General features: G+C 43.4%; 1 protein-coding gene across 2 annotated transcripts in view; it reads left to right on the top strand.

Moving 5' to 3' along the window:
- Nucleotides 1-15,026, top strand: part of NALF1 (NALCN channel auxiliary factor 1) — a 628,680-nt gene that overhangs the window by 588,104 nt on the left and 25,550 nt on the right. For both annotated transcript variants that reach the window (XM_045481803.1, XM_045481814.1), the window contains exon 2: nt 5,459-5,630. In XM_045481803.1, the coding sequence (XP_045337759.1) occupies nt 5,459-5,630 (172 nt within the window). The remainder of the gene's footprint in view (nt 1-5,458; nt 5,631-15,026) is intronic.

The raw sequence follows: 15,026 nt of genomic DNA, 5'->3' as shown, positions 1-15,026 counted from the left end.
GTTTGGGCGGACTTCAAAATGTAGGGCAGCCCCAGGGAGCAAGGGGAGTTCTGAAGTTCTGGAGGGGAATAGACCAAGTGTTATGACAGGATGCCAAAGTGGGTCACCAGCAGAAACTGGAAGGTATTTGCATCTTATTTAGGAAATGGGGCCAAGACGTGGCCCTGGAGGACAAGGCGTACGGACATCGGAGGCTCAAGGAGCCCGGTGCTCAGTGTGCCGTCCATCTCCTAACACATTCTTCGCTTGCCTTAGCTCATCGTTAGGCAGGGGTTTGTTTCCTTGTTTTTCTCTTAGAATACATCAGTATTTCCAATTTCTGGGTGCCACGCGCTTTAACGAGACACGGGCACAAATAAAGAAGAAAGCAGACATTCAGACACAGGAACGTGAACATGTATTTTGACCTCTACCTCTACTTACATTGCAACGGCGTGCGTTGCACGCATCAAAGTGCAGGAGCCTGAGGCATTTGCTACAGCAGACTTTTGCTTACATAACCAATTATTCCACCCTCACACACTCAAAACTCAGGCCACTAATGCATTATTGCTGACAGAAAAGGATCTAATAAAAGGTATCAACACATGTCGTAACTGTAGAAAGAATCTGTCCTTGCTAATGCTTGGGGAAATAGGAAAGCAACCTTCTAACACAAAGATGGCAACCATTTTCAATACCTGACGTTTTTCTTCACAATAAAAAATTGTGACCAACATGATATTTGTTTCAGCAGGCCAGTGTATATTTGCAATATCAATCTGCTATCTAGCTCTAAAACACAGGCATAGATTTGGGGGAGGGAGGCAAACATAGTTAAAGGAAATGAGAATCCCAGCTTCTATTGGAAACATTTGAATCTTATGTATGTTTGAAAGGGTCTCCACGGGATTGGCCACAGCCAAATGGAATGTCCAGAACCAAAAGAAGTCATGGGAATCTGACATCATATATTCCACTGGTCATTTATAATGGCGACCCTGTTAACCATGATTATTTGGTAACAAAATGGTGACTATTTTAGGCTCATCCTTATACCCACAGAAAGCATTCCCTTCCAGAACCCCATAGCTTAACATCGCTCCCCATAATTGGGAAGCAAAGAACCCCCCATAGCCCAGTCTTCCTCTTGAGATTTTTCAGCTCAACCACACTAGTGCCATTACAACCAAAACTTTGCTGGGCACGGAAAATTATCTGGAAAACACGTCATTCTTCATTGTGAGTCTAGAGATGACTTCTGTAGACCAGGCTCCCTTGGATTGCCCCTCCTCTCTTCTCTCTTTGCTGTCCTCGCTCACATCTTCAAATAGGTCCGTGTCACTAAGGGATGTGAGTGCAGAAGCCAGCCTGGGGGGCAGGTGGGGTGGCTCGTGACAGCCCGCTGTGTGGAATTACAAGGCAAAGCTTCCAGAGTGTGGTCCTGAAATGAAATGACCTGTGGGGGGTGGAGGGTGGGGGAAGAGGATGTTAGGAATGAACAATGCTCAGTTGATGGCTTCCAATATGGCGGTGCATTATTAAAACAATGGTCTGGAAGTCAGGGGTTTGAGGTCATCATCACCTGTGATCTTTCTAGGCCCCTTTCCACTTTAAATGAAGAGGCTCAGAAAGACCACCACTAGAATCTCTCTACTCTGGAACGCCCCCTTCGGTGACTCCAGAGGCGTGGACCTGTTCATGTAGCGGTCACTCCCCGCATCCCCTCGAGGGGTGGGGGGTCTCCAGTTTCCAGCATTCCCAGTGCCGGTCTAGCTGTCGAGACCCGAACTCCATTCGTTTGGTGCTATAATCTCTCTGTCCTTGTTTCTTTATCTGTAAAATATTTCCCGAACACGTCCCAGAGTCTTCATGGGCAACACATAACAAGTGCGAAAATGGTTTGGGAGAGAAGGAGAATATCGTAAGCGAGATAGTAAGTAAAAATGACATTGTCCTTTAGGCCATTGTAATCACGTAGTCTGTTGCTTTTGCAGACTGCAACTTGAGCATGTCGCCTATTTACTGAACAGTGGGCAGCTGCCAAGCAAGGTTTCTGTACAGTCAGTGGTCATTTCCACGGGGCACGGGGCGGAAGTGAGCGTGTGGGTGAGGAGGTCATTTGCTGTGTCCTTCGTGAGCATAGGTACCTGGCAAACAGTGCTCTCCAGACACAAAAGAGCCCATGCCCTCAAGGAGGGGTGTGGGTGGATGTACTCCAACCACTGGTTTTGTTTCTTTCCCAAATTATTGTTCAGCATCATATAATCATTTCTTCTATTTAGTGACATCTAGAAAAGCGATTACCTAATGCTTCTCTCTAGAGGAGAAGGCGAGGCCATCATAAGAAAAGATTGCTGGCCTTCTTTATACTGCAGAGTTTGTATAAAAAGAGACAACTTCATTTACTCTTTATCATGTGCTCCTGTGTGAGAATCCTTCAGTATTTTAACAAATTAACCATCTTGTTTCTTTAGCTTTGTGCCACTGAAAACCATCTAACTTTCTCAGCCTCTCTTCCTCAAAGACTTCTAAAAAGGCACTGACAGGTATCTCAGAGTCTCTTACTTCTCTCACTGTCCCCCGAGAATCACAGCACACTGGCGGGAGCTAACTCAACTCCGGCTCACATGTTCCTGGTTACAGACAACTCATACCTCACAAGACAGCCCGTTGTATTTCTTCTCTTCTGGCAAGAAAGCTCTTCAGCCCACGCCAGCATGTACTTGTCTGCCTTCCCTTGGTCTGTGTCTTCTGATTTCACACTTCGAAACCCATTGGCCATGAGCACACAGTAACAGTGCCCTCAAAGTCAACAGCAAAGGCCTCCCCTTTCTTCTTCTGCCCACGATGCTTCTGTTCCCCGATTGCTTTCTGACGTATCGTATCCCCTGAACCAAAATTTTGGAAGATGTGGAAGGCTCAGTTGACGAATCTTCCATTGCAATTGGAAAGTCTCAGAGTTAGTTAATAAGAACTAATGATGCATGGAAACCCGGCTGGAGAGGTTGTTCTCGCTCCGTAGAAGGTCCAGAGCCCTCTGCACTTTTGTCCATAGCTTACAACCTGATATTTATAAAAAGTGCTTTGATTACTTACTAGGTCTTTAAGTAAAAAAAAAAAATCTGCCAAGGAAATATAGCTGAAATAGCATGGAAGGAACCAGAAGAAAAATGGATCCATTCCAGTTGGGTGATGCTAAGGAGTTTGATTGCAAGGAGAATGTGTATATTTCCCAAGAGGCTTCGATCTGTGATACCCCATTGTCTGTGAGAGGGGACAGGGTCTTGCCTAAGGTGGGGTTGACCAGGTACAGGATATGACTTGCTATTCAGAAACCACTTTAATTTGAAGAGCCGTGCAATAGCAAAGTAGGAGGCGGAATGGAGAGGAGACTCTGGCCCATAAGAATGTGTGCAACTTTCTGAAATTGTGTAGCGGTGTTCCCTAAGAGCGAAGAGGTCACTCTGCTTTTTTTTTACAACCCCAGAAATATGCAGAATGTGAACATTGCTTATCATGGAATTGTATTGTTGTTGGAACTGTAGACGTACTCAACTTCCCCTGGTACTGAGAAAAGGAAATTAAAACCAGGAATCATAAGACAGACACTGCCATTCCTAGAGTACAGCTTGGTTTATGTCATAAATGTCATATATCATATTACATATCATGTTATATTGCACAAATACCAATGTATTTTGAAAAACAATCTGCATTGCCCCCGGAGCATGGCTGGGAAACCACTTTACTTTTCTTTCTTCTGAAACTCGTACTTTTGACCTCTTTCCCCCTTGCCTCTCATTCACACACCCCTTCCCATTGTTTCTGCATTGAGATTTAAGAAATCGTAGGGGTTCCCTTAGCTATTTGTAGTACTTTTTTCTAATGTACACTTTTATGTTAAGACCTGTTCAAAAGACCTATGAGAGTGCCAATTATTTCTGTATTTTCCTATCAAGTTTTATAAACCCTTATAAATGAATTGCTGATGACAGCGAATAAATTACTCTTAGCGGTCTAACCTTAAATCTGAATTTCACATTCATTCCATTTTACCCCCACTGAGGCCCCTTCGATCAAAGACTAAAGTTTCATTTTGATCAAAGCAACATAAAGTGATGAATAACATTTCAATACCAAACAGACACTGGCCAGGCACACGCAATTTGGTGCTGATGTCAGATGGATTCACAAACTCCCTTGTGATTTTACAAGTTCTTCTTGAAAAAACATTTTCAGATTAAGCAGAGCATCATTTTGAAGAGTGCAGGATTTGGAGCCCTACAAAGAGTGGGCTTGAATTCTGGATTTTTAAATTTACTTCCATTACTAATTATGATTTGTATGCAAAGCATGACTGGTCGTTACCTTCGAAACGTGTGCTGAGCATTACATGGAGAAAAAAGTATGTGACACGCTTAGAACAGAGTTTATCAACCAAAGTTGATAAATACTATGTACAGTTCTTGCTACTATTGTCAAATGTTTATGATCTCTTATCTCTTAGTGTACGTCTAACTGTAAACCATTCACGTTTCTAGGGAAGGCATAGTTGACAAAATCTTACCCGACTATTATTAACCCTAGAGACAGACAGACAGCAGCCCCCCATGCCAAGGATCTGGCAAACACCTGCTTCCCAGCAACCTCTACTGTAGATGGGTGCTTTCGTCATCGTTTTATTTGGATTGAGGTTGCGCCCTGTTTCCTTAGGCAAGGAAGGGGCATTTTTTTTTCAATATTTATTTTCCTGACTAGCTATCGAAAACAAAGAGGTAAATGAAGTCATAATCATTTCACATCTCATTACGTGAACTGAACACCTAACATATATCCGCATGGATGGTCCAAGCTGTGGTTCGCATGCACTGCAACGCCAACACATGCCAGGGCTGACCTAGGTGGGGTGTTTCCGGGCTTTGGGACGATGAGGTTTTTAATGCACTTGATGTGAGTCATGAATGTAATTGCCCACGGCTACTTTTGTGCGTCTGGAGTGGAAGCGCTCGCTGGTGGCCCTGGTTGCAGAGGACACAGCGCCATCTAGTGCCCACTGGGAGCATAGCTGGAGGGGCCTCCTGCTCAGTCGAACGTTGCAGTCTATTACGGGTTTTTTGGTGTTTGTTTTTTTTTGTTTGTTTGTTTGTTTGTTTACTTTCTGTATCCCTGGACTTTGAAAATTCAGGTTCTGATGAACGCCACTATTTTTCAGACGAGCTTCGTCAAACCAAACGCCGTGTGACCTTTTGCATACTCTCGGAAAGGCTCGATCCAATCACGTTTGGCTCTGTTGCAGACTTCTGTGGCTACCTTGCTATCACTTGCAGCTAGCGTTGTGTAAAAGAGCGTTCTGGAAATGAGAGTTTCCTTAGGATCCACTTGGCACGACGGCATGCTTCTCACGGTACAGCATGTCCTGTACGAGAGACAGAACTCTTGTCATCCCTCCCGATTTTTGATTCTTCTCTTTTTTCAGATTGTCTACAAAGCCTGGCTGTGTTCCCAGTACTTTGAAGTCGCACAGTTTAACTGCAGAAAGACAATTCCTTGCAAGCAATACTGTTTGGAGGTTCAGACGAGGTGTCCGTTCATATTGCCCGACAACGATGAAGTCATCTATGGGGGACTGTCCAGTTTCATCTGTACAGGTACAGTGCAGGGCGGGGTTGTCACTCAGCCGCTCCTGGTCTCTGCTCTCATAGGTGATGTTTGTCTGCTTTGCTTTTGCCTCCTACTGATGTCACCTTGAAGACATGCCTGGTAGTTTTCCACGCTTTCCTTCATCGAAGCCCTGAACGAACTTGGTTGGGAAAGATCACGTTATCGATAGGGGACCTGTGACCCACGGTCATTTACCTTGCAAAAGGATACTCCTGAGGGGAACATGTTAGCAATCATGAGACAGGCTTCAACTTGACTTAGAGTGGTTGGATTCTGCCTGGAGCTTTGCGTTACCTGAGAACAGATGATGTGACCAGGCCAGTAAAATTTCGCTGCTTCTTCAGATCGGTAACGTGTTCACGTCTCCACGTGTATTTTCTGAGAAGGTTTATGTTACTTTATCTTAAATGAGTGTCAAGGCCATAAAAAACTGGCTACCTAAGTTATTCGTGTGTGTGTGTGTGTGTGTGTGTGTGTGAGAGAGAGAGAGAGAGAGACGGACAATAGAGGCTAGATACAATTTTAACTCCTCTTCCCCATTAATAGTGTTTACTTCCTTCAGCAAATCATTCAGGCTGGGCCAAACAACAATATCGGCATTCAATTTCTGGGTATTTATAAGCATTACATAATTTAGACACAGAATAAGACGGTTAAGGATAAGAGTAAATTGGTTTTGGCTTTTATTTTAAATAAATGGCGAGTAGACACGTGAGAACCAGACACTTTGCCACGGTGATGTGATAGAGCGTTATCTTGGCACAAAAAGTGCTACACGTGTCCTTGTCACTAGATGGCTTCCAAGGAGGCAGGGTTAGTTTTCAAGTTTTGAGGATAAAACTCTACGGTACGTGTCCTGACATGTGAAAAGCTCCTTCCTCCTTCTATTAGACCTTATGAAACCCTTCTACAACACAGTGACATATCGAGATGCTCGGCATGAGAGTTTATCAAATTATTTCCAGATCAAATATTCACATTCCTATCCACTAGCCATTCTGTTCGAAGTCTAGGCGATAAGCTATCAAGAGACAGTCAACCAAATTTCTCCCTGAAAAACTGGATGAGTATTTCCTGTGCTTCCCAGTCCAGTGGGAAGAACATCTAAGGGAAGGTTATGAGATAAGGCCTTTCGTCCTATTTGTATGCATTGTCTCTGAGCCATTGGGTGGCTCCTCGTTAGCAAATTAGCAATAGCCAACACCCCCAGGCACATTTGCTATGAGGGCTATGGATAAGAGAGAAGCACAAAATATGTCTTCAATAGGCAATAGCCGTTGTACATAAGAAAGCGATCTGTAGAATGTAAATGCATTTACCAATCTTTTTTGTTATTCACTGATTGAATGCTGAGACCATTTTCCCAGCTCCTCTCTGATGGGAAGAGAGAGAGAGAGGGAGAGAGAAAGAGACAGAAAATGAAAGGGGAGGGAGAGAGGGAGGGAGGGAGAGAAGGAAGGAAGGGAAGGGAAGGGAAGGGAAAGAAAGGGAAGGAGAAGGAAAGAAGGAAATTAGTATCATCTCCCTTTAATTGAGCCAAAATTCACCAGACACAGGCTATTAATTTACTTGACATTCACAGAACACTTTCCATTAATGGTCATCAAGATAAAGTTTTCAGCTCTTGAGTCTGTGGTCGATTAGGTGTCTATGATTTTAGGGACTTCAGAGTAACTCGTGGCATTTTATATAAAGGCTGTATGTTAGTTCAGTCACATGCATATAGATTTTTTTTTTTTCCCAGAGAAGGTCGGTAGTTTTCACCAGATTCTCAAAATAGACAGCAATCTCAAATGAAGGACCAGGTAGTTGTCTTTCTCTTCTGTTCCTAGCCTTTAATCCGTGTGTGTGGATCTGATACCAGTTTGAGTATTCATCCCTTTTCCTTGTACACTTTCAAGGCCATCAGAAAGCTAAAGATGGGATATAATCTCTTTCTGCAGAACACAAGCAGGAAGTCCCCTATATATTTTTTTTATTGAAGTGTAGTTGATACACAATATTATGTTAGTTTCAGGTATACAGCATAGTGATTCGATAAGTTGATAGATTATGCTCTGCTCACCACAAGAGCAGCTAACCATCCGTCACCAGGCAACACTATTACAGTGTCCTTGACCATATTCCTATGCTGTGCCTTCTATCTCTGTGACTTATTCATTCCGTAACTCGAAGTCCGTACCTCCCACTCTCCCTCCCCTATTTTGTTCGTGCCCTCCCCGCCAACACACACCCTTGCCCTCTGGCAACCATCAGTTTATTCCTTGTATTTATGGGTCTGTTTCTGCTTTTGTTCGTTTGTTTGGTTGGTTGGGGTTTTAGATTCCACATCTAAGTGAAATCCTATGGTATTTGTCTTCTACCTTGTATTCTTAATTGCCTTTGAGTTTTGGAAATTCAGCTTTTTCATAGTCATAGCTACATCACCGCAGGAAAGAGACAGGAAAAGGGAAGTATGTCATTGGGTCCGAGGAAATGCCATGGACCATAGATTTCTGGGAGAATGCCATCACTGAATACCCAGAACCTAACTCTTCATTCACCACTCAGTTGGGCTTTGTTTGTTCCTTTCATCATTCAACTTCTCAAAAATGTGCAGGATAAATTCTGAAGGCATTTTACCTTGAAGTTCTACAAACTGTTTTGACAAAAAAAAATACTAATCCTCAGATTGAGCTTCTTTTCTACAGTGTGACCCAGGCCTTCTTGAAGAATTCTTCTCTCTCTTGGTAACTAGCAGTCACCATTCCCCCTCAGATGTCCATGGAAATTTGCTACTGGACCTGAACAAGAGAGATACTGATGCTGTCACTTGCTGGCTTGTCACTACTGAGAATCATTCTGAACACGATTCCCTAAAATAGCATGTTCTGCGAAGAAGTTAACTCAGAGAACAGCTCCCGGGGGCCACTGGTCAAACCTATGGAGCCAAGTGGCTTGACACACTTCTAGAGAAACTAGTAAGACCTTTATATGTATAGCATTTATTCTCAAACATTGTCATACAATTTTTGGTGGCTCATCTCTTGCAGATGGGCATGGAGATCCAAATAACTCACCTTTTAGATGGCATGAATGAGAGTCATCTCAAGTGTCTTTATGCATTTTGAATGCAATGTCTTCTGTACTCGGGCAGAATTAGACTAAATAGAGTAGAGAAATAGGAATATTTTTTTTCCAACTTCCCGGTTGACTGCAGATAACCTGAGGCCAACTGGGATGGCGGGCTCACAGCCGCTTTACATGCTTACAAGTAGCAGTAGGCTTGCTGAGCCCCTTCCTTATTGAAACAGGTAGAATGACAATCACTGAACACAGTTCTGTTAGAAGGAATTAGCCAATAGGTTGGTCTTAATCTTGCCTTCAGTCATTCCTCATTGTTGCTTTAACTTAAGGTTTTTTTTTTTTTTTCCATTCTATATAGTGAAAAATATAATCATTTATCATCAATAGTTGAATGAATAGATGGAGTTTCCTTCAAATTCAACATATTTAATTATGGAAGTTTCCCTCCTATTGGAAATAAATCCAATTCACAAATTCCAGAATACTAGCGATCCCCTCTAGAGTCGACCTCAAAAAAGTGTTCAGGAAGCACATCCCCCTGTATGGCTTGTTGCCAGATGCTGTCCGAGTGAATCAATTTTGTTCAAGGTTCCTCTCCATGGTAACAAAGCAGTGGTGTTGTGATGCCTTTTCCTGAGAGTCCCCCGCACCCAGCCATTTAGGGATGTGGGCTTACAGGACACCCAGTTCCTCCTCTCCTATGTGCTATTATTACCTATCTGCTGACACCCAAGATTCCTGTCATCTGCCCCAAAAGGGCCTCTCAGCCCTTCGGTTCAGTTTGGGTGCAAGTTTTGGTAACAGTTATTAGGTTCAGGATTTAGCACCTCCTGCTTTATGTGGCTTTTGTGACTTACCCATCTCGTAAATTTGAATGTATTCAATGTTTATGTCTCGATCACCTGCTACTCCATGTGTCTGTGATCCTTAGTAAGCCCATCACTTATGAAAGAAAGCAGACTCTCAGACAATGCGTGCCTGCTGCTGTTCAGCGTCTTTGATTGAGGATGCTACAGAAGGTCATGACCAAAGGTCAAACCACAAACGTAGACGACAAGAAGGGTTCCTCCTTGTATGTTTCATTCTGATTCTGTTTTAGGAAATGAAGGCAGGACACTTTGCCTGAGATCGCTCTTGGGTTTTTTTTTTTTTTTTTTTTTTCTGTTAACGAATAAAAGTGGCACATCACTGAGAGGGTATTTGAAAAATTAATTGGGGAGAAATTCTGAGGTGCTGTCAAGGGTGAAACCTGTCTTTTACTGGGAGGCATTTATTGAGCTAAAACTTCTCAAGGTGGGCTCAGTTCTGAAGCTCAGCTCGCATAATGCGCTGCTATTTTAGAAACCCGGCTTCTTCCTCTTCAGAGTGCAAGGGTGGAGTCGTTCGCAGATTCTGGATGTCAACCCATCACTGTGATAATTATGCGGGTTTCCCTTCTGCACCCTCCCTCGCCTTGTTCTAGAATCCCCAAGAGAGATCCTTGATTGCTTACCTGTAACAGTGAACCAACATTAGGAAAACAGAAGTAGCAGAAGCTCACAGGCTGTGGGTGCTATGGTAACAAACATGAAAATTACCACTTGATTGATAGATAAAATAGAGTCGACAAGATTTGCTGCGGTATTTTTCATAAATTAGTGAACGGGGGAAAAAAAGTAAAGTTGGTCTGCTGGGGGTTACTGACAATGGAGATAAAACATATTTTGAGAAATCTGTGTAAATTCTGCATTTCATTCTCTTGGCTGTGACAAGAATAAGGTTATGTTTCTGTCTCTGGGGGGAAGGCGGTGGGCTGCTGTTGTTGGTGCTGGTGACAGGGCTGATTAGAAGTGATGGAGGACGGGCGCCCCCTGGTGGTGAGACTGCGCTACTGCAGAAGGAGGTGGTGGCCAGGAGAGACTGCTGGGGGGGGGGGGGGGGGAGAGGGGCAGTGGAAGGAAATACTTTGATATGCATATTGTTCAAATTAGAGAGGAATTTTTTAATGTCTCCTGTCTTATAACCCACATGAGAGCATTCACAACTGGGAAAGATTATTTCCAAAATCCAGTTCTGACATGACTAGGAGCTGATAAAAAATGTTTTTCAGCAACATACAAGATCTTCTCATTAAAGGAGGAGCATTTTCGTAGAAAAATCTGCTACCTATAGGTTTTCATTTGCACACCTATGCTATTTTAAATTTCTGTATTTTCCTCAGCGTGTGAGCGTGTTTCACCATTTTTTAGAGCGTGGTGGAGGACAAATTCTGAGAAAAGAATGACTTATTGGCACTTAGGTTATAGTGCCATTTAATGTCACATGACAACTCCTAATAAATGTATAAAGACTCAGGCCAAAAGAGGAATGTGAAGGGACGTGTCATGACTAGAATAAAATAAGGAAGTATGAAATTGGGTTATTCAAAAAATTACCTAAGTAGAATGTAGTGACTTTGTGTGTTTGGGACGTCTTCTTCCATTAAAATACTACACTTTTTGAGGCTTATTCAACTCATGTATTCAGATCCGAGTTCAGGTCTTCATCCTCAAGGCTGTTTTTCCCGATCCCAGTCCAATGGATTCCCAACAGCTCAGGTTTGCCTTGACCAAGGGGATAGTGCAGGGAACAAGTGATGAATAACAGTTAAGATGCTTGGATTCTGACCATAACTGTGATTTTGGAAAGCCATGCCCTCCCGAAGGCTTCCAATTCCTGGTCTCTGCAAGTGGCTAACAGAATCCAGAGTTTAATGGGGACCAACTCTGGTCCATTACGGCACATGCGGGAGAGCCCAGTGCCAAGAGCCCAGAGCAGAATGAAGAGTCCACGCTCGGTCGTGTTGGGGCAGGAAGACACCGGGCTCCTGGGTGATCCCAGGAGGAACTGGTGGGTGAACCCATCTAGCTCCAGCTCTGCTGATAAGGGTGATCATACCCTTGGCAAACCTGGGTACCGAGACAAACTTTGGGGGAATTCTAACAGGGTTCAAGGTGTCCTTCCGGGTTCTTCCACCTGTGTTGCCTGGCCTGATCTCAGAGGACTAAAAAGGATTAGGTCGGGAAAAGTTGAGGAACCAGCCCTAAGAAGTGCACAGCCTGGATCGCAGTGAGCTTGGACTTGACTGCTTCAGAGAACCATCAAGGGCCAAGCCTGTGGGCATTTCCTGGCAGGTCATCAGGTAAGCGAGCATTGCCGATGGACCGAGCAGAAAGCTGGCCTCTTTGATGGCAGGGAGGATGCTAGTGACATCGGCCCACAGTTGCCTGTTCACCTGCAGCGCAAGTGACACTTCCTGTAGCGGACAGCTGTGTCTGTCTTCTCCGAACCCCCAGGCTGGACGGCCTCCCTTTGCTCAAGTCAGAACTGTTCAGCGCCCCCTTAATGGAGGGGCAGCGCCGGGCCCCCGGACGGCGAGCTGGTTACTCTGGGCTTAGGCAGAAGTTGAATCAAAACGTCAGAGATTTTTCTCTCGAGTCAGAAGGGGGATGACATATACATCCTTATCCAGATTCCCCGGCACTCTTTGTGACTGACAACACTCAGAAGTGCTTCCAGATGGTGTGAGAGCAAGGGAAGAATTCTGATTCTGGAACTTCAGTTTCAGAAGGGTTGGGACTTCCCAGAACAGGTGAAATCCTGTTTAATGAAGGTGCAGGTCTGCTTCGTCTTCAGTTAAACATCTCTGAATTATTTATACCCTCCTTGTAGCTATTCTGGATATTGAGCTGCTTTAGGCATTGCGATGACCTCACAGGATTATGGAGCCAGTCAATTGTAGAACCAGCCTGAATGACAGACGTCACACAGTCTCGTGTGGCTTGTACATAGGGTTATACAGAGGCTTCCCCCGAAAAGAACGCTGTTATTCCAGAACAAGAAGAGATCCATATTCCCTGGCTATTAGTCCAGTGTTTGTGTTACTGGTACAACAGGAAATGACCAGTCAGTCTATCCTGGGATCAGCCGGTAAGCTCTGTTTCCTTACAGCAAAACAGCTGGAAAAAGCCAGTCCATGGGGACAGAGAAGACGGATTACAACTCCCAATCTGTGCAACACTGTCTTCTCGTCCTGGCTTCACTACATCACATACCGCATTAAAAATGAGCATTACGAGGATTCTCTACCCAGACCGTTTTTTTCTGGTTAAGGAAAAGAGAACTGTCATGCTCTGTTCTCTGGAAAATGTGTTTTAGATGGCTAGCTTTTTTTTTTTCTTTTAAATTTTTTAATGTTTAAATGTTTGGGGGAGAGAAAAGGACAGAGTGTGAGCAGGGGAGGGGCTGAGAGAGAGAGGAGACACAGAATCCGAAGCAGGCTCCAGGCTCCGAGCTGTCAGCACAGAACCTGATGCGGGGCTCCAACCCACGAACCGCAAGATCATGACCTGAGCAGAAGTCGGATGCTTAACTGAGCCACCCAGGTGCCCTGATGGCTAGCTTTTTCAGATTAAGCAAGATTTTTAGATTGTGTACATACAAACATGCACACGTATTAGGGTGAAGGGTCATGACAAAGACCCACCGTCTGAAATGTTTGCATAAATAATATTGCAATCTAAACGACCTTCTTCTGGGGGTTTGGCCATAAGTGCATGTTTGTGCCCCCTGAAGAAATAATGCATTAGATAATTTTAGAAAGGAAAGTGAACCAATTTTTCTCAATCTTGATTCTTGTGGGCTTTTTTTTTTATGATTTGGCTTGAAATTACCAGATGAGATGGGTATTGTTAATCATAATTTCTAATTTATCAGGTAATCATATCTAATCTTTAAAAAAAAAAAAGGAATAGCAGCACACTTCTTCAATGTGCAGTTTCTTCAAATTAGTATAATTTAGAAGCTCAGTTTTATACCGATGATGCAGTCATGGTTCGAAATAATTTTTAAAGTTTTCTTTGAAAATAATTTTCATGGTCTACAGCATGCTTTAGGAAGTTTATCCAAATGTGTAACATATAGCCCTATACATAATATATCATATGTCATTAATTTATGTATACAAGTCACATGTGTAATTTAAATATGCATATAATTTAAAAAGCCAAATTTCACGAGTAATGGAGATAATTACAAGAGGAAATGCGTTTAAAAATTGAAACTCAGTTTTTAAGCATGGCTTTAAAATTAGCTTTAAAGTCAGTTCCAAAAACAGGAGTGAGTCCAACTGAGGAAAGACAGCACGGATGGAATTAATGTTCAACCTCCCCAAAGGAAAGGTTGAGAATCCAACGCCCTGTTGAGAATAAATCTTCGAGGATGCCATTTAAGACAACAGTTGTATTGCCTTTGTTACCTTATTGCTTGCACTGTCTTCCAGTCCCAAACGTGGCATCTTGTCTCTTTATTAATTTGAATTTGAAGCATCCTAAGTCAGGCAGAGAGGCCCAAAACAGTGGCTTCACCATGAAGTATGTGTAGGGTTCATGGTAACCTTTATTAGAATTCTCTCCTTACTGTACATTTCATCACCAGAGGGGGAAGAAAAAGCTTAGCTGGGTTGACTTGGGACATTTGCCATGATTCAGCCTTTCTTGGTGTCTGTGGGCTCGGAAAGCCCCAGAAAGTCCAGCTTCCTCCTCTAGCTTTGGGAACAAACATTGAGAGAGAAATTAAAATAATTCCAACCACAAGAGAAATAATTGTCCCGAGATAGGATCTATTTCTTACTGCATTATGAATTCTTACAGAGATCATTTAAAGTTGTGGAGTCCTATTTTGAACTGAACAGAACCAAAGACAGTGGAGTCTGATGTCTTCCAAGGTCTATTATTGTGTGCACGTAAGTAGATAAAAGCAACATCTTTGCCAAACATAGTGTGTTTTAAAGGCCAGTTTTCAGGAGCTGGAGACAAAGCCGCAACAGTCGTCTTTAGCCGTCTTTTCTCTTCCAGTGTCTCTATCTGCCAGGACGGTCGGGTGACATTTTCACTGCATCCCACCCCCGCTCACCTCACTGCTCTTTCTTCTCTTAGTTTGAACGTGGAGTTTCCACTAACTGCCTCCATTGGAATTGGAGCAAAGTCTATATGGCCACACTGATGTCACTGAGACTAAAGCCGCTATTACATACGCTTGAAATAAATAAATTGTATTTACTTATTTTTGAGTTGATAATACATGCATATGGCACACTATTTGAAAGATACTGAAGGGTGAAAATTAAGCCAATCCCTCCCTGCCCTCCCCCCCCCCCCACCTCCAGCCGGCAAGAGAGCAGTCGCCTAAAGAAGTGTCGTTATCCAATCGGTTCTGAAGTGATGGCATTTAGGTGATTTCTAATCGTTATTAAGTCCACGTTGGCAAGAAGCGTCTCCTTTCCTCCACTTGTGATGTCA

The sequence above is a fragment of the Leopardus geoffroyi genome, chromosome A1, assembly GCF_018350155.1.
Source record: "Leopardus geoffroyi isolate Oge1 chromosome A1, O.geoffroyi_Oge1_pat1.0, whole genome shotgun sequence".
In the NCBI taxonomy this organism is placed as follows: Eukaryota; Metazoa; Chordata; class Mammalia; order Carnivora; family Felidae; genus Leopardus; species Leopardus geoffroyi.
The sequence above is the reverse complement of the archived record's forward strand: the minus strand, read 5'-3'. Positions and strand labels throughout refer to the sequence as shown.